Source organism: Rhipicephalus sanguineus, chromosome 4, assembly GCF_013339695.2.
Source record: "Rhipicephalus sanguineus isolate Rsan-2018 chromosome 4, BIME_Rsan_1.4, whole genome shotgun sequence".
NCBI lineage: Eukaryota > Metazoa > Arthropoda > Arachnida > Ixodida > Ixodidae > Rhipicephalus > Rhipicephalus sanguineus.
The window spans coordinates 31,439,599-31,459,426 of NC_051179.1; the positions used below are offsets into that span (position 1 = coordinate 31,439,599).

Here is a 19,828-nt window from a genome sequence, read left to right on the forward strand (position 1 = left end):
CAACCTGAAGGAAGCTTCGTCTGTACGCTCTCAGCTGCTGTCAAAAGAAATAATGGAGCCTAGTTGGCCAACGCGCACCACGTATCGCGTTGCTTGCTCTGTGAAGTGTTTTCTTTTCTTTTTTTTTTTTCAGGGATCCTCAGTGTTCCTGAAATGGCTAAATCAGGAGGAAAGACGAAAAAAGGCAGTAGTCAGGGGAAGATGGAAACTTCTGATGAAAAATTCTTAAACAATGGCTGCGCTGGAGCCGACGTTTCGAAAAGTGGACTTTTCTTCAAGGTTGCAACTGCTTTCCTTGCAGTTGCAGCCTTGAAGAAGACAAGTCCATTTGTCGAAACGTCTGCTGGAGCACGCTTCCTGTTTGAGAATTTTTCACAAATCAGAAGGAGAAATTCAACTCAGTGTCCTCATTTTATGTACGATACACGGCTTTATTCGTGAAATAGTTTAGACGACAACGCTTAACTGCGTCTCGAGGAACTCTTCGATAGACCAGCAGTTGCTTAACAAGACGTTATCTAACAGTCTATAACAAACCTGCTACGAAGTGTATCAGTGGCGAATTGCTCATCGACGACGGGATAATGGTGTGCACCGTTACGGACATCGCTAATGCAATCGGCGTGTTACCGTTGATGGAAGCGAGTGATTGAATCGAGCGCGCCCTGACCATTTCCGTCTTGCCCGATTTTGAAAGGCAGCGGGGTCACTGAGCAGTTTTAGAAGGTGCTAATCGATATGGCCTCTTCGATCACTCGAACGGTGGGCCGCGGAAATTTCAGGCTGCTTGGCCCCAACGTTTTAGCTTCCTGATCCATGAAGGTGAATCCCTGGTTTCCCTTGAGCGATCATTTCTTCACGTGCTTTTCAGCTGTTGGTTACATATAGGTAATAAATATTCTCGTCGCATGGTTCACGTGTCGGGATCAAAACTTCGCGTTCCTTTCAAGACTTTTACCTTGTGTGATATCTTTAGAGTCCGCAACGCGTGTCTTCTGTACCTTTATATATTTCAGTTTCGAGAAATTGTTGTCATTACAGAATGCTCCTGTCTTAATCTTTAGGTATGATACCAGAAGAGAGAGATATAGAGAGAGATAGAAGGAATGCAGAAAAACGCAGGAAAGGCTACACATGGAGAGGGGAATGAGGGGTAAAAAAAGAGAGAAAGAGGGAGGAAACCATCAGTGCGCAGATTTCACAAACACACACTCAGTGCAGCGTATCACGGGCGCTCGCTCAATTCCGTTGGTGAACTATTGTTTTAGAGACGAACGTCAGCTTTAACTAGCTGATAATCACGATTTAGAAACTTAATATTTTCAGTTTTGTACATTACGATATGTGTTTCAAGTGTAGAACACCGGGATGACTTGAAATCAAGTCCGCGCAGAGGAATCTTTGAATCTAGTCCGGTAATGTTTTTTACGTTACAAATTCTGTCGCTTTACGCGAAAAAAAAAAAACGCGATCTGACAACTACTAATCTGATAAAACTTAAGGAACGATAACGGAGGAGCTGTGACTGCAGTTGTTTGAAGTTGTGCCCTATATGCCTGGTCTCTGTGCGCAGGCCGGACCCTGCCAACGGCGACGGTAGCGTCGGCGCCCGCGTCGGCCTGCGGCAACGGCGGCGTTGTGACGGCGACGACCGTGTGCGGCGTCAGCCAGCCCGTGCTGGTCAAGACGTCCGGAACCATGGCGGCCACCAGGGCCTTCTTCTGTCCCGCGCCGGCGGCGCTGGCCGGCACCGGCGCTGCGGGGCTCGCGTCGCCGACCGCAACCATCGTCAAGGCCGAGCCGGTCTCCTCCGCGGCCACCATGGTTGCCAGGGCGGTGGGCGGACATCACGCCATCGGCAACAACAAAGGTCAGAAGCGTAATCTACACCAGGGTGCTGAAAGTCACCTCAGCCAGTGGGCCCCAGTCACGAAATTTAGTCTCCCGATGGGCCGGGATGATGAAGGTCGGAGGGGGGGGGGGGATGTAGTTTCAGCAGAATGTCAGCTACTATTGAAGGGGATTAGGCGTCAGGCTTCGAGAAACATGTCGTCATTGGTCTCAAGAATGGCTGAAATCTGGACGCCGATCCTGAAATGTAGAGTTTTTGTTCCAGGGTTGTGTTTTTAAACACGGAGACCGGTTGAGCTGCGTCACGAAAAGGATGCTTGGGAACAGTCACGTTTGTGTATCTCATGAACATGCTTGGCAAGAAAGTTAAAAAATATATATATTGGGCGAAGACAGTCATGTGCGGGCCGGGCCGCTCGCGAAAGGTGCGAAAGTCGCGAAAGGGCCGCGTGTTTGAGACCCCGAATCTACACCTTGCGCTCCAGGGCTCCAGAACAACTCGCCGACATTTGAAGATTGTACTCTATGCGAGAACATATCTTAATGCAATCATTTCATCATTTCATCATCAGCTTGACTACGCCCACAGCAGGGCAAATACCTCTGCCTTGTTTCGCCAATCAACCCGGTCCTGTGCTTGGTGTGGCCGCGTTATCTCCTCAAACTTCTTAATCTCATCTGCCCACCTAACATTTTGCCTCCCCCTAGCGCGCTTGCCTTCTCCTCGAATCCAGTGTGTTACTCTTAATGAACAGCGATTATCTTTTCTTCGCGCTACGTCCCCTTAATGGTATATATTTCTTTTAATCCAATTCAATTCAATTTTATATTCCTACCTTAGAAGACAGATGGAAAGGTCGTAAATAAAAGCTTCCCAAGGGCAGCGTGACCAGTCTACAAACCTAATGTTCAGCAGGGAGGCAGTACTGAGCTTATAAAATTTTGAAACAAAGATTAACGAAAGAAGGGGAATTTTAAGGGCTCGTTTTTCTTAGCTAGATAAAACATTAATTAGAACTAACTGAGAAGAAAGCCAAGGATAGTATAGAGGATGTTATGTGCAGTAATTGTAATGTAAATGTGAAGAAAGTAAAGTGGACGAAAAGATAACCTGCCGCTGGCGGCAAGTTATCGTTTCGAACCTGCGGATGAACGCCGCCGTAGCTAGGCGGTAGAACATCGATCGCGTTATTCGAAGGTCGCAGGATCGGTACCTGCCGGCGGCAAGTTGCCTTTTCGTCCACTTTACTTTCTTCACATTTACATTACAATTACTGCACATAACATCCCCTGCACTTACCTTGGCTTTCTTGTCTGTTAGTTCTAATTAAACCAAAGATAGGTACACAGAGGACACATCAGGGAATACAAGAAAAGGCAATCTGTAGTACACATGAGTAAACACTTAAGGCGTGCTGTTTAAGTACGTAGTGTGAAGTTCTCACCATTAGGAAGACAAATCGAAATCAATCATCAGAGACGGAAAAGTATAAAGAAGGCGTTCTTTTCCAAGAATAAGTCGCTCTTAAAGCGATACAAGTCTTCTATATGTTTTAAATTAATACAAATGAATATAGGATATTATATTTATATTAAAGAAATAGTAGTGCAATCAGGCAAAGGAAAAATAAGAAAAAAAGCAGTACAGGACTATCAGTTAAGCATGAATAACTTCATTTTACTCTTGAAAGTTGCGCAAACCTGAAATATTTAATGTTAGCATCCAACGAATTCCAAAAGGACACTACAAATGGGCAAGTGTAGTATAATAATAATAATATCTGGGGTTTAACGTCCCAAAACCACCATATGATTATGAGAGACGCCGTAGTGGAGGGCTCCGGAAATTTCGACCACCTGGGGTTCTTTAACGTGCACCTAAATCTAAGTACACGGGCCTCAAACATTTTCGCCTCCATCGAAAATGCAGCCGCCGCGGCCGGGATTCGATCCCGCGACCTTCGGGTCAGCAGTCGAGCGCCATAACCACTGTACCACCGTGGCGGGGCAAGTGTAGTTTGTTTGTCATAGTATTCATGTTCGGCGAAAGGTTATACGCCTCGCTAAAAAACCTGGTTCTGTGAGGCTTACGATGTAAATCAGCCGCAGCGATGTCTGAAGTACGTTTGTAAGCAGTCGCAAGACGTAGGCTCGCACGTTTCACCCGATCAACAATGGACAAGCGACGCATGTATCAGGAGCTAACGTTTTGACGAGGGAAATTTGGCCTTCGTCAGGGCTACAAAACGTTGGTGCCAAGGACACCCCTGTTCGACCTTTTTAATGGCACGAGCAACGAGGGGACACTCTTGTTTCTCTCCCAAGCACTTCCGGTCGAGCACGTACTTCCGGTTTTCGGAAAATTTGGCAAGAGTCTTCTAAAAAGTAAAATTGGTACGAAATCGGTGGTTTTGGTTCACGTTAAGAGGTATGTTGGATTCATGTTATACCGGAGCATAAGTTTATTTAAAATAAGGTCCAATCAGCTGTCGCGACAAATAATAAAAATTAAATGAACGGGGAAAAAGCAGACTACCTTCTTCTAAGGAGCTTAGAGTTACTGTACCTAAAGGTAGCATATACAGTAACTCTAAAGGAGCTGGGAGCGTTGCGCCACCTGGCGAAGCAGATCTCAACGACGCGCTTCTTTCTACGTGGCTTCCGATATTCGCTTCGGCAGCGCGCAGAACACAATGTTAACCGGAGGCATACATCAGAGCACATGAACGCCGAGGTACGAGTGCCCATACTGCTGAGTAACGGATTAGGGTCGCCTCCATTTTTTTTATGCCCGATTAGGCCAGGGGCCGTATACTGAGGCGATCACTTTGGGCTTCGTTTTGCGTGACGCAGCTTATCGCGTGTCCCGCGATTAGCTATTATTTGGTCGCCTTTCTTCAACCAGCCGATCAACTTACCCGGAAGGCGATATCTCCGCAAAGTACGTGACCGTCTCATAATACAGACCCTTACTGCTTGTGGCCTAGAATCGGCTAGCGAAGGCTGGTCTTGGATGCGTATAATGCGTCCTCCTTCCGATCCATTTCCCGTGTACACAACTTCCCCCGTAGACGCCGGCATTCCGTTGTTATCTGTTCTCGGCAAAGTCTGTGGACGATCCTACTGTGGTGGCAGTGTATACATCACCCTGTGGCGCCGTGCGCACGCCCGAGTACACCTCTCGGCAAAACGATCGCTAGAACAAACTGCGTGCTTCAGTGGATCTTGAGCGTCGTGCCGGTGGGTTAGTGCGAGTATGCACGCTATACCGTTAACGTTGGAGTCTCTGCGTTCAGCCAGTTGGTATAGTCTAGGCGTGGTTGACTTAAACCGAGCCGAGCCTCACCCATGCGCACGCCATGTGCGCTGAGTGGTTTTTGTTGGTAGCCGTAACTCGCGACGGCCTTGGCGTCATGCAGGTCCTTATATACGCGTGCTTTTGACGTCGCGTTGTATCGATCACGTTTCGGCTAGCAAAGCCCCGGCTTTTAGGGAGGGAACTGCATCTCCATGTACGCGTGAAGAATGCAGCACTGCCTTCAGGGAGTTCAAGTGGTCTTCTTGCTAATGTTGCTAGGGATGAGGCGGCTGCTAAATGTTACCTTCTGTCACGCCGGCGCGCATTTTCGCCTCCTCATGATTTCGATATAGTGAATATATGTTGTGAATATTTTGATTCAACAATATTTTGATTAGTCACGCACGAGACGGTTTTTCTGGCTTCGATCTCTGTTAATTCGGGCGGGTGTGACTGGGTTAGAGCCCCACCAAAGGCAGGTTGTTGTTTCGTCCACTTTAACTCATTTAACCTTTTTTTATAAATACTACACATCAATGAAACACTACTAAGAACGCCCGCTATGCTTTCCTTAGATTCATTATCTGTTTGTTATATACTAATGTGGAAAAAAAAACGAAATAAAGGGCTCCTACAATTTATCCTTCGTAACAAGAGATCAACTCCTGAGCTTCACCTAATTCTTTTTAGAAATGGCATCTTGATGGCTGTATTACAATGACGCTATTACCACTATATATAGCCGTTAACCGCTTTGATCAGCGGTGCTTGACAAGGTGCGCACAACTCAATTGTCGGGCTCTCGCTCACACCTCGGCGTATTCAGTTAATCCAACATTTACCACGTTACGTTGACCTGCTCAAAATCAAAGGTAGTGCTCATAAACAATACTCCAACACCGGAGCAGTCGGAGGCAGCGCTGTCCTGCTCGAAGCCGGAAGAACAACTCAAGGTGATCGACAGAGCTCGCTAAGGCCCACCTTGGATTCAGGGCTGCGCCTTCCCTGAAATAATTGCCTTGTCAGAATAAAGTTTCATTCATTCATTCATTCATTCATTCATTCATTCATTCATTCATTCATTCATTCATTCATTCGTCCGCCACGGTGGATCAGTGGTTACGGTGCTTGGCCGCTGACCCTAAGGTCGCGGGTTCGATCCCGGCCGAGGCGGTCGCATTTAGGTGGAGGCGAAATGGTAGAGGTCTGTGTACTGGGCGATGTCAGTGCACGTTAAAGAACATTAGGTGGTCAAAATTTCCGGAGCCCTCCACTACCGCGTCCCTCATAGACATATCGTTGTTTTGGGGCGTAAAACCCCAGATATTGTTATCATTCATTCATTCATTCATTCATTCTTGTTATTCCGGCTGCTTTCGGTAGAGCAGTTCAAACTTATACCGACTCGCGTCGCCAAGTGATGGTGAGAAAGTGGCGCGGGCGTTCTGGCGTGCTTTCAGGGTGAACCACGCCGCAGAAATTGCTTTCTATTGTCGCCGTCATTGTTTTGTCACATGCATGTTTCCCGGCATTGCTTCTTCACCGACAGGGGAAACAAAAGCCCGGCGCGATCGAGCAATCATCCCTGTACTTACATCGTGGCACCAAGGAGCGTTTTTGCAGGAGTGAAGATTGGGACGCGTTGCAACGATGCCGCGCCTTTTTTGTCTCCCATACACCGCGCTACGCGAGAAAGCGTCCTCGTCTCTCCAGGTGCGCACTGGTGTTTTTTTCGCGCGGCGACAGGAGACGGATGTTTACTCTGCGATCGGGTACACAACGGAGGCGCCTTTTCTCCATGCAACCATCGACGCAGTCGACTACGTACGTGCGCGCTGCGCAAAAAAAGTCAGCGAAACATTTTTTTTTCTTTTTTTACTGTGCTTGTCATTCGCGCAGACCATGCGCTTTGTTTATAGGCAAGATCTGTTGAGTCTCTCCTGCTTCCGCGAGGTTTAAGAAGAAGAAGAAAGAAAGAAAAAGAAAACTGACGGCAGCGAAATCTGCACGCACTCGCTAACGGTCTTCAGCGGGTGTTTTTTGTAAATACCTCTAGTTATTTGTTGTCCTTCCTTGTCGGCTCTTCGGCAACTACTCTTTAAAAATTTTCAATCAACGTTATTAACGCACAACGCTGAGCTATTAACGCACAACGCTGCCAAGCCGGATGTGCGCGCCTGTCAGTGGTGATGGCTGGACGACGCGCACTATAGCTTTGCTAATGTTTGATCCACGCGCTCCGCTGTTCGCGTTTTATTTGACGCCGATAGTACATTGCTCAAAAGAAATTAACTTCTGTCATACTGAGAATCGCTGTCTCATTGCATGAAACACTGATGCGGTTCTTGAGGAGGGGAGGGATAACATGACGTTATCTTCTGCAGCCCATGCAGGAGCACGCCACAGTGACACACTCTGAGGCACCATTAGGTCGTTCCCTGTTGTTATTGTCTTCTTGATGAGCAAGGAAATGTGAAAGCGCCTTAAGTATTTCAATTTGATGCTGCGATATTGTGCAAGTGGCGCTGACTCCCTGTTTCTTGCTAAACTCGAAATCGTGGGTTCGATTCCCAGCCAGGGCAACCGTATTTCGATGGTGGCGACATTCTAAGAACACGAGTGTTCTCAGATTTAGGTGCGTGTTAAAGAACCCCAGGTGGTAGAAATTGATCCGTGGTCCCCTACTGCGGCGTTCCTCATGATTGTGTCGTGGTTTCGGCACCTAAAACCACAGAAAGTATCATCATCATCACCATCACCATCATCATAATCCCTGTTTCCTGCTCCCTATCTCTACCTTAATTTTGTCTCTTTCATTTTTTAACAGCGCTCCCATCAACTCGATGGTGCCCTTAAAGATTGGGTTTAAGGCGCACGACACCGGCTTAAAACGACTTACAGCCTGTATACACTTACAACGTATGTACACCTGAAGTCGTACATCTTATCTGCTTTTCGGGCTAACTCACCCTGCTGGACTTTCTTTTTCGCTTGCATACTTTTAGAGGTGGGCTGAGGATGGAGGACCGACTTTTAAGATGCCGCGCCCGACATTTCTCGAGGGTGGTATTAGTTCTTTTTCTTTTCTTGTCTTGTCAAGCATCGGCGACGAGGAAGTGATGGAATTCTTAACGAGCGCAAATAGATTTTGTTTTCTCACTCGCAACGTTTCCAGAGATATATAAAAGAAGAATCACGGGCGGCAGATTCCGAAAGTAGAATAGAGTCAGCAGCCGGGTTCAGTAGGCACGGCACGCTGATCTGAAGTATAAGAGGTCCTATATACATACGTACAGAACAATGCTGGCAGTAGTTTTTTTTTTTTTTGTTTCTCTTTCTTTAAAATTTCTATTGCTCGTCTTGAACGTTCTCCTAAAGTGCCTCCCATTAAACGGCAGTAAATTTCGAACCCGATTCTCTCAAATCGCTTTTCCCCGAAAGCCCCGCGGTGTGCGGCTCTCCCGTCGGAACAACGGAAACTGCCTGTGGCTGCACGGGCCAGAACTTCAAAGCAATGAGGCTGCAGTTCATGCTTACTAGAGAGCACGGCTTTTGTACTTGCGAAGCGTTCTTTGATGTTTTGCTCATGTATATCCCACGTGTGTCGTTTAGTCTCCGGAGGTAATGAAAGCAGTTGAAAAAAAACAAGACTCTGTTGCCATGGTTGAGTGCGCTGAAATGAGCTCGTTTCGTTTTGTTTTCCTTTGTTTTTGCTGCTTTGGTCAAATTTCGGTGTAGTCAGCGTCGCCCCGAGTCAAATTCTCTACAACGCGAGAATTCGCTTTGCGTCCTTTTTTTTTCCATCAGTGGTTTCCGGCTTTCGCCGAGTCATTCACTGTGTGAATAGGTGTGACCGAACGTGTAATGTGCATATAGCTTTCTTTCTTTCTTTCTTTCTTTCTTTCTTTCTTTCTTTCTTTCTTTCTTTCTTTCTTTCTTTCTTTCTTTCTTTCTTTCTTTCTTTCTTTCTTTGCGGTGTGTAACTTTAGTACGAGGCGGCGGCTTTCTTTAGCCGACGTTTGTGATCTAGCCGCCATGTGACAGCATTGCGCCAGTCGACTCAGACTGAAGGCCTTGTGTGCTCATAATTCTCTTTGGGTGTCGACATATTTTCATATATAGTATATAGTGTCCCTGATTCAACTATGTAAACGAAAGGCCGTCTGGTATGACTCTGTATAGGCTTTATCAAGCGTATTGAGCTGGTCAGACTATTGCGTACGTTAGCTTTAACTGGATTATTTCATTCGTTTTTCTTCTTTTTTTTTTCTTTTTTGAGCGGGATCAATAACCCTCGCGCTCTCTTGATACGCGAATTGGCGCCGAAATTGCGTCGGTTCATACGTCTACTTGGACGCCTGTCTCGATTCGGCAAGTGTATGAAGCGGGGGAATTGGGAGCGATAGCATTTCTGTGGGTAAGGCAAACTGCACTAGAGTCCGATACGCATCGAGAAGAAAAGAAGTTTAGTCTTAATCCAGCTCGAACTTTTTAGCGCACTTTCTTGCTTAGAGGAGTCTCAAATCTATTTTGCATGTTTCTTTATTTTTTAATTTGTTTTACTATACCGGCTGCTCAGTTTTGTTTCTTTCGTCTACGAGTATTAGGACCATAATTAGATTATCGATAGGAAGATGTACAGGTGCCATAGTGAGCGGTTCGTTTGCTACTAGCATAGCAATCCATTGGGGCGTGTCGCCATATCTCCCGTTTCGTTGTTTTTTATTGCGATATGTACTGCACTGGGCTGTTGTCCTTCCCTTCCCTGTCGGTTTTTTTGCCTTTTGTTAATTTATGTATCTCTTTGCGTACCATGGTCGAAAAGAGGGCGTCTGTCGAATTTCGTTGGATTGCAGCCATCGTCGTACGAACAGTAGCCTGACGGCCTGTCAAACGCGCCTGTTGCACCCTCTGTGTCTAATGGAAGTGCTTTATTGGGCAAACGCGGCCAGTGAATGGATGGAGTGCGGAGGAGACTTGACGGCGGTCGAGGCAATTTGGGATCGCCATGAAGCAACTCAGTAACCCCGGCTCTGTAGTTACGCGCTTGCTACAGCCTGGTAACCATACGCTTTTCGTTCACTAGTCTTGATTAAAACCGACTGCGTGGCGGGTCTATCCGTTCGGGTATATTTTCGCTCTGTGTCTGTGAGAGGTGAAAATGGAGATAGATAGATAGATAGATAGATAGATAGATAGATAGATAGATAGATAGATAGACAGACAGACAGACAGACAGACAGACAGACAGACAGACAGACAGACAGACAGACAGACAGACAGACAGACAGACAGATAAGATAGATAGATAGATAGATAGATAGATAGATAGATAGATAGATAGATAGATAGATAGATAGATAGATAGATAGATAGATAGATAGATAGATAGATAGATAGATAGATAGATAGATAGATGCACGCACGCACGCACGCACACACACACACACGCACACACACACACACATACATACATACATACATACATACATACATACATGCATACATACATACGTACATACATACATACATACATACACACATACATACATACATACATACATACATACATACATACATACATACATACATACATACATAGAAAGAAAGAAAGAAAGAAAGAAGGAAAGAAAGAAAGACGGACGAATAGAGTGACTGTCAGATGATGAAGAAAATGCAAGTAAATAAAATTGAGAGCCCTTCTACTACTCCGGAGATGAAAGCCAGCGGCTACGGCTTCACGTCGTTTTCGCGCCTCTGTGCGCGTTGGCGCTCCTTTAATTCTCGCTCTTCTGCGTCCGAGCGAACGACACGTGTCCGTTTCACAGCGAGTCCAGTCTACAACTGCTGATAGCAGCGCTAGCGATATCACTACGTCACAAGACAAAGTGGCACAACGATTGGTGCCGCCGCCGAGTATCGCGACACTTGTGAAAGAGGCATCGGTGGTGGAGAGGGACACCTGTAGCGAGAGGGCGAGGGGCGCAGAGAATTCTCCTTCTACGCGTCGCTTTGTCCCACGGACGTGATATCGTTCTACGCGTTATTTTGTCCGCGAACACGATCCGCCAGAACCTAGCCATATCATCATCATCATCATCATCAGCCTGTCTACGCCCACTGCAGGGCAAAGGCCTCTCCCATGTTCCGCCAATCCACCCGGTCCTGTGCTTTCTGTTGCCATATACGGCTGTCTTATTAATGTTACACGTATTGTAACACGTATTACTGTTACACGTATTGTAACACGTATTAATGTTACACGTATTGTAACACGTATTACTGTTACACGTATTGTAACACGTATTAATGTTACACGTATTGTAACACGTATTAATGTTACACGTATTGTAACACGTATTACTGTTACACGTATTGTAACACGTATTATCACTGTCACAATACACGTATTGTGACACTGACAATATACGTCCGCCTTATTACCCTAGACTGTGGTAAGAGGGATAATGATTCGAAAGAGAAGGAGAGAAAGAGAGAGATAACATAATCCTACGTAATTTTGAAACTTCACATGAAGCCTTCGTGTGGTTTCAGTGGTGAGTAAGGTAAGTGGGCTTAATCGACTGCACCGATCTACACGTCTCTTTTTGAATTAGCTGGACTCGCAGTAACGATACAAAGTGTCGTTGGTCACCGAGAATGCCTTCTAAAGCAAGTATTCAACCGTGTCGCGAAGTTATATGGGGGGGTGGGGGTGAGTACGTCGAAGCTGCAGTATACATCCAGAGGCGTTGGCGACCTCCTACACTCTAAAAACTGAAACTCCTGCAGTGAGAGTTATAGAGCTGTGTTACTCCCACAGATCTCATTATACTCTCTCTCAGGGAGGCGCTTTACTCTCTTTTGGCCAGGAGGAGTGAAAAGGCCTTTCACTCCTCCTGGCGAAAGAGAGTAAAGTGCCTGTTTCACTCCCGCATCCCACGAGAGAGTAAAAGGTTGTTTTACTCTCTTGTCATATAAAAGCTTGTTTTAGTCTTGCAACTCTCCAAATATAACGAGCTGTAAAGAAAAGTTCGTGCAGTCTAATATCTTTGGCAGTAGCTCAATCGATGAAGTGACGGCGATAGATTCCTCGTCAACTTATCGCGACGAAAACCGCTGACATGCACAAAGAATCTGCGATCATAAATGTACGCGATTATACTCACACGTACGCACACTCTGAGTCAGGTCCTAGTTATTAACTGACTAGAGGCGGCACGCCACAGCGTACGCAATAAAATGATGTGGACAGAAAGCACGAGAAAAAAAAGAAAAAAAGGGGGGGGGGGACTCTTAGTTTCGCCTTTAAAACGCGACAGCGATATTTGTACACACGCATGGTCGCGCGCGCGCACACACACACACACACACACACACACACACACACACACACACACACACACACACACACACACACACACACACACACACACTATCGCCTTCTCAATCGCTAGCTTGCCTGCGCTTCTCGATGGAGACGTATGCACAGTGCCGCTAAGAAAGCCAAAGTGCAAACGCCCTCTCTCTCTTTGCATCTACCTCGACTTTTCGCTCACGACCAACCAACGCTGCTCTTTCGCTCAGAACCAATGACGCCGACGCCGCCGACACCGGAATTTCTGCGAGACGAGCTCTTTGACGCTATCGCGTCCAAAAAAAAAAAGATATATATAAACGCGACTTCCTTCAAGCAGCCGCTAAACGGGAGGGCTGTTACATGAGCCGCCGAGAGAAACGCGATAACGCAACCTTACGACGCAGGCACGCAGGCGCGAGCGAGGAAAGACAAAATAAAAAAAAACAGACACACACACACACGCGCGCGCGCACCAGGAGAGGAGAAGCGTGCGTGCTCAAGTCGAAGTCTCGCCGTCGCCCGTCGCTGCCTTCGCCATTTTCTCCCGTTGCCCGGTCATCGAAGTTTCCGAATTGCTCAGCTGTGTCGGCAGTGCGTGCCCGTGTCCTGTGTGTGCGCGACTCTGATCTCAACGCTGGACGTGAACGGCATTTAGCGACGGCAGTGCAACATCGCGTACTGTGAGCGTGTTCGTGTTGGTTTCATGATGGTCTGAAGACTCAAGCGTGCTTGCACCTTCGTGTATTCGTGTTCGGCCAGCACCTGGTTAGGCACAGTCGGAAATGCGAACGGTAAGTGGTGCTTCTGTGTTCTCAGTTTCGCGTCGCTCACGTGTGTAGTGCTGCACAGTGTGTCGCGTGGAAAGTACAATAAAAAGCAGAATGGAAAAGCATTACGCGCACATACGTGTGATGCCTGATGCGCGTTTAAAAAGCTTTTGTGAAGGCACACGCTTCGCACGGCCAGTCTATCGAAGAGCGGGTACGCCTCAATGAAGACAATTTGTGCTATACAATTTCTTTGCTTGCCATAAAGCGTGAATGCGGCAGCGTGCTTTCAGAAAATATAAACAAGCGAGAGGCCGCGGTTATCACTCCGTCATGTGTGCATTAAGGCTAACTTTTGTTTTCAGTTGATTCAGTTATTGTAGTTGTCAGCCTCGGTTGTACGATGGTTGCGGTGCTCGGCTGCCGACCCGAATGTCGCGGCTTCGATCTCGGCCGCGGCGGTAGCATTTCGGTGGAGGCGAAACGCTAAACGCCTGTGTACTCTGCGATGTCAGTGCACGTTAAAGAAAACAGATGGGCGAAACTTCCGGAGCCCTTCGTTGCGCCCTTCACTTTTTTAGAAAAACGCCTATTTTCATAATTCATTTTCGGTAAAACACCCCCCTCCATCAGAATTTCGCTCCCCCCCCTTCCCCTGTGGCTACGGGCCTGGCGTACGCTATTCCAAATCTCCCTAATATTAGTAAGTGGGAATACTTTTCGATAACAATTTTGCATTGCGCACTTTGTTCGTCTCTAAGACAAAAAAGAAACAGCATACCATATATAGGGTAATAACGTCATTAGGTTGGACTAGAACGAATAAATTATGCTGCAGAGATATGATTATGGCCATATTATGTGAAAGTTGTCTGCTAAGTGACAGCGTTTATGGTGAAGCACGTGCATTTTACGATATTGTGCACTTAATTCGTGACAATTTTGTGACATAATTAGTGACATCTTGAACTTTCCTGAATTTCATGTGGATATTCTCATCGAGTTGAAGATGTGCGAGCTGTGCCAGGCTTATTCAGTCCACATCACTGCAAGTCAGCTCAATGCAATACTGATGGCAGAGGGACAATAATTTAAAAAATGTGACTCTCATAAGGCTATTATGAAGCTTTGAAGCAAGGCTAAGCAGCCATTAAACATTATCACAGTTAAAAAAAACTAATGTTCAGCAAGAACGGAACACCTTTCGTCATTTTTATGGCTCACTTCTTTAAGTCATATGTAAGCTTCCTACCTTCATGCTTCTTGATGAATGTGAATATTGTGTTTAGTGCAGCACCAGAAGCAGTAGATAATGGCACGCAGATCACCAGGTGACTCTATCGCAAATTCTCAAAGGATGTGCTGTTGTGCACCTACTCCTTGCTGTATCATGCTTTGTTTTGAGCTCTTTCATTAGCATGATACACGGCAAACAACTTAATTTATCAGAAACTCAAATGCTGTGTTTTTGACGAAATGGTAGGTGTGGAGTGAACTTGAAACCACAAGTATTTGCTTTCTAGTCTCGCACAGGCAGTGAAATTTGTGGTTGGCTGTAGGTTGGCTGTAGGTTATGAATGTTTGTGCAGTTGGCAACACTACACTACTGCACTTGATGTGTATATTTGTAAATGCTGCAAGACTTAAAATGAAGGAAGGAAAGAAAGAAATAGATGGGAAGACAGGCAGGTTAGCCACTTCTCAAACTGGCTGGCCATGCTGTGCAAAGGAAGAGGGTACGAGGAGTAAAGGATAATACAAAAAAAACTTTACAGAAAAAGAACAAAGCAGGAAAGAAGAGTATGATGCCTCGTAAAGTCTGTCTCTAAGCTCACTTTTGCGTAAGAAGCACAGCAGCACTTTCAATGCTAACTTCCAACGAGAGCAGCAATGAAAAAGCTCTGGAATCTGTTTTCCCTGAGATAAAAAAAATGCTTTATCTACACTGCCAGTTTTGTATTATGTACTGAATTAGTTCTTGGTGTTCGAGTGCATTAGGATAATAAATTTAGAGTTAAAAGATTGTTACATGCATGGACGTCTAACTGAATTTATGCCGGTTATCTGAATTAGGTATTGGTGCGCTTTACAGCTGTTTAGTGCAGCATGAAATAGTGAGTCACTGCAAAAAATCTGTACTTTTTTTTTCTTTGCAGATGGTGCTCAAGATGGCACATGCAACGCTATGCAGCTGTAGACACCAGCAGCTTGATAAGAACTCTTGAAGCTCATCTGGATGCTTCACAGAACCTGGGCTGGTAGCAGTAATCTCGTTAGGAGAGAGTGATCAAATAGAATCCATTTCTGAACTGTGCAATGCATACCTGTGTTTAATGAAGCAAGTCATTGATACATTGGAAACATTGAGAGTATCACTATTTTGAGTCCAATGTCATGGTAGCTCTTATCTCAGTCATCCGATACAGTATGCAGAATCTGCACCTGCACTCTGTCACGCCTATAACACTATATTTAATTTACAGTGGAGTGCCTCGATAATAGACACCTGTAGCATGACATTGACTGTATTGTGAGGGATTCATAGTGTTCCTGGCGAAATGGTCAGTACTTATATAACGGCAGTGCTAAGAAGACAAGGACAAGAAAGTGCACATCAAGAGCGCTTACTCAAAACTGAAAGCTTTATTGCCTAAACTTGAACCTCGCCTATTACCCGCCAACTAGTTCGCATTCCCGTTTTGCTTCAAACGGTCAGTATTGTGATGCATTACCTTAACAATGAAGTGGCATATACATCGATATACATTGAAGCTCACCAGCGCATTGTTATTATGGTGTTTAACTTTATTTTTGTGTTCGGTAGTTGCAAAACCGTTCACAAATTTGCGACACAAATGTTAGTCCTGTTGTGAGTCACAGCAGGACTAACATAGGATGAGCTGCATGCGCCTTGTGATTTAAGTTATCACTGTTAGGAAAATTTTTACATTCATTTCCACTTGATAGTTATGTTAATTGCTTGTCTAGTTTGTGTTGGCTAGGGGAGATTTAAGGTAAGCAGCAGTAAGCAGCATATAAAATTTTCAGTATGCACACATTTCATAGTTGGCAGAAGCAGGATGGTGCAGTGCTTACAGGCAGGTGGTATGTGCACAGCTGGTTTAGTCCGAAGTGCTGTGAGAAAGACAACATCTAGATGTTGCTTTGGCATAAACAGAGTTTTATATTTAAATGTAAATTAAAAAATCGAGGCTGTCCACTGTGGCATGCCTCATAAGTACTATATATCTATATTTTGTCCCGTCTAGCCTAGGATTTTAAATAATTTATTTGGGAGAACTTGCACTAAGTTTTGAGGATAAATGAATTATTTTTGTAATAGGAGTTGCCTCCACAAAACAACAAGCAATCACTGCACACTAGCTATTGTACCTTGTTCTTTTGCTAGGTGTATAAAAACATGGCAGCAAAACATGGACAAGCAATTGAGCCTCGTCTTTCTGTATTATAATGCTGCGTCTTTCTAGATATTACAAGAATGAAAGTGTGCTGCACACTCATTGCATATCTCACAAGAAAATACTTGGCAGCTTCTTAATTTTGTATTTTTCTGTTTTTTCGGAAAGTCTGCAGTAAGAGAGACAAGTGGGTATTTTGTATGGATGCAGAAAGCTTAATGGACTTCTTTGCTTGATATCTTTTTCAGGAAGACTGCAACACTTTTAGCAAAGTAGCAACAGCTCTGGCCCACCTGTTTGTCTACAAGACGGTCTCTTCTGTGAACACTCCTGTGCCTTACAGTATACTATACTGATGATCTTGTACATCTCTCCGTATTTAGGATTGTCAGCACTTGGACTGCTGCACTGTGTTATGCACGGTGCTGAGTCCAAACTTTCCAATAACAGTGTGCATTTGAAAATTTTACATGGCTTGAATTAATGCTGAATGTAAACTCATTTAATTTACTAAGCATGGTTCTTGACTGTTTTACAGCCGTTATTTATTCCCTGTTCAATTTTTATTCAACCTCATGGCATGTCCAGTCCTTGGCTCTAATGTGCCAAGCCACCACCAGTATTGATGGGCAATTTTTAATTCAAAGCATGTTATTGCCTAACTCCGAGGTAACTTTCCTGTCACGGTATTCGCGGATTCATTTTCAATGTGGCACTTCTGCATGAGCCATAAATTGAGCTGTTGAAGGTGACGAGGAACCAATTTTCCGGTCGCATTTCATGGCACTAGCTGGCATGTAAATATTGTAATCATTGGTCTACTATTTATGCATAATAATACGGGTGAATAGGGTTGCGAAATAATGCCATGTTCCCAAGCTTAACTTTATAAATTTACATTATTTCTTAAAAATATGTGAATAAAGGCGACTGTGTTTACAAACCTTGGCAGATGGATCTATGGTCGACACCACAGGTCTTTATACAGAACATTGAACTGCACAATCATGCGTAACATGTTTTCATGCCTGAGGGCAAACTAATGCAATATATAAGAAAAATGGTACACCACCATGCCTAAGTGTTGCAAGCCTTTATTACTTATCGAGTTGGCTTCATGTGTAAGCAGACACCAAGTTCTCTGTGCATCAGGGGCATAGGCAGAAATTTTTTTCGGGGGGGGGGGGGGTCGTTTCCTTGATTTGAAGTGGGAGCCGGGCAGGCAGATGTGTTCAGTTGTCATTTTGGGCTCTGTATACCATAGCAAAAAAAAATTTCGAGGGGGGGGGGGGAGGCCCGGTGTGCCCCCCTGGCTACGCCACTGCTGTGCATGCCATCTCCTTGGATTGTACTTGCATACTGGCATTTCAAAGTGTATGTGCCTTGCTTTGTGATGAATTTTCGAACTATACTTTCATAATATTTTACTGCTGTGAATTAGTGCTCAGGTTGCATTGTGTATGTTGTTTCATCTGTTCATTAATGAGCATAAGTTCTGTGGTAGATGAAAATGTATAATTTACATTGACATTGTGAATGTTATTGTTTTGATTCCAATAAAGTGCTACAACCAGCATTTATTATATCATTTGAAGTTTTAAGAATTTGTAATGCATTCAAACAAAAAAGTCCTTGTAGATGTAAAAGAAATTGTTCAGGCTCTGATATATAGGTCGTGGTTCTCAGCCATGGATGTTTTGGAGACCCTTTGTGGACTGGTGGAAGTGATGAGGGACCCCTTGCAGTGAGAAGTAAGGAGGGGGGGGGTGAGGGCTTATAATTTAGCCCAACATGCAGCGTGAAATAGGTGCCTTGCGTTTCTCCGTGGCAAAGAATTGTCAAACTAAAGTGACACGCCAATTCAATCTCAACAGCTTGCCACTAAGTTGTGCGATCTGCCGCCACATTTCAGCTGTTTCTCGCTACGCTTTCTCTTCAAATATGCAAGCCTGGAAAAGCACATGTGGTAGAAAATTGCAGTAAAAGCTTTACAGCCATCTCATGGAAAGCATAAGTCAGCTCCGCCGCAATGCATAACCGTTATGCGGTGAAGCAAAACAAAAAAAAAAATAGCGGGGGCCGCTGTCATTGGACATATTGTTTCTTCAAAAAAGGCGTATTTTCTTTTTTGTTCGAAGATGCGTTTCGCGGACCCCCAGAAGAAATGGCTTCGCTGACCCCCCCCTCCCCTTGAGAACCACTGCATGCTACAGATATGCTTGCGTTACCAGATGGGCTTAACCGATGATTCTTGCAAAACATCGTGCAAATAAGCGACAGGCAGTAAACGGAAACAGATCAACTGTGATCGAACATTGATGGGTTGATCATTTATCAATGGTCGCATAATTTGTAGATTTGGAATCAACTACAGGTACACGAGGTAGTAGGAGTGCACACGGCACCCACTTTTTTCAGTTTTTATTTATCTGCTCCACTCATGTTCGTGCTATGTGTAATCCTGAATCACGAAAAAGTCAAGTTGTGTCCTGCCGTGACAAAAATATCCTAATTAAAATGACACCTTATTTTCTGAAGAACAGCTGTTTCACTGAGGCATACAATAATGCCTTTTTTTTTTAATAGGTACTGCACAATCTCTTCAGGAGTAGTGCCAACTACACGCGGACGTTCGCAATACAGAAGCGCAAAAGTATTATCTTTTCTATTTTAAGGGAGACATGTCACTCGCGAATTAATGGACATCGTGCTTAACCTTGGTGGACGCCTTCGACATACATTTTAACGGCGGCGTGATACGGAAGAGTAAAGGTTACTTAGTAAAAGGTAGCTAGTCTCCGAGTATAAAAGCAATTAAATACTGACTATGACTAATTCAGAAGCACTGTATGTCGTGCTTCAGCGCGCGTAAGTGCTCATCACGCAAATATTCGTCTAACTGCTCAGAGGTGCCGCTGACCCTGCGTGCAGATCGCAACAGCACCTACACGCGCAATAAATGCACATGCTTGTATAGGTGCACGCTAAAATACCCTTGGAACTCTGACATCGACGTATGTAACAAAAATATGCGACATATGATGGTCTTCGAACAGCTGAGAACGCACTGCCGACACTTGCAGCTCGCGGCAAAAATAACCAAAACTGCTCCAACAGCACACGCTTGTAGAAT

At 45.0% G+C, this 19,828-nt stretch overlaps 1 protein-coding gene across 1 annotated transcript in view; it reads left to right on the forward strand.

Annotated features, from left to right (window-relative positions):
- LOC119391122 (calmodulin-binding transcription activator 2) overlaps window positions 1–19,828 on the forward strand; it is a 509,376-nt gene that overhangs the window by 109,317 nt on the left and 380,231 nt on the right. The window contains exon 2 of the mRNA XM_037658797.2: window positions 1,574–1,870. Coding sequence (XP_037514725.1) covers window positions 1,574–1,870 — 297 coding nt within the window. The remainder of the gene's footprint in view (window positions 1–1,573; window positions 1,871–19,828) is intronic.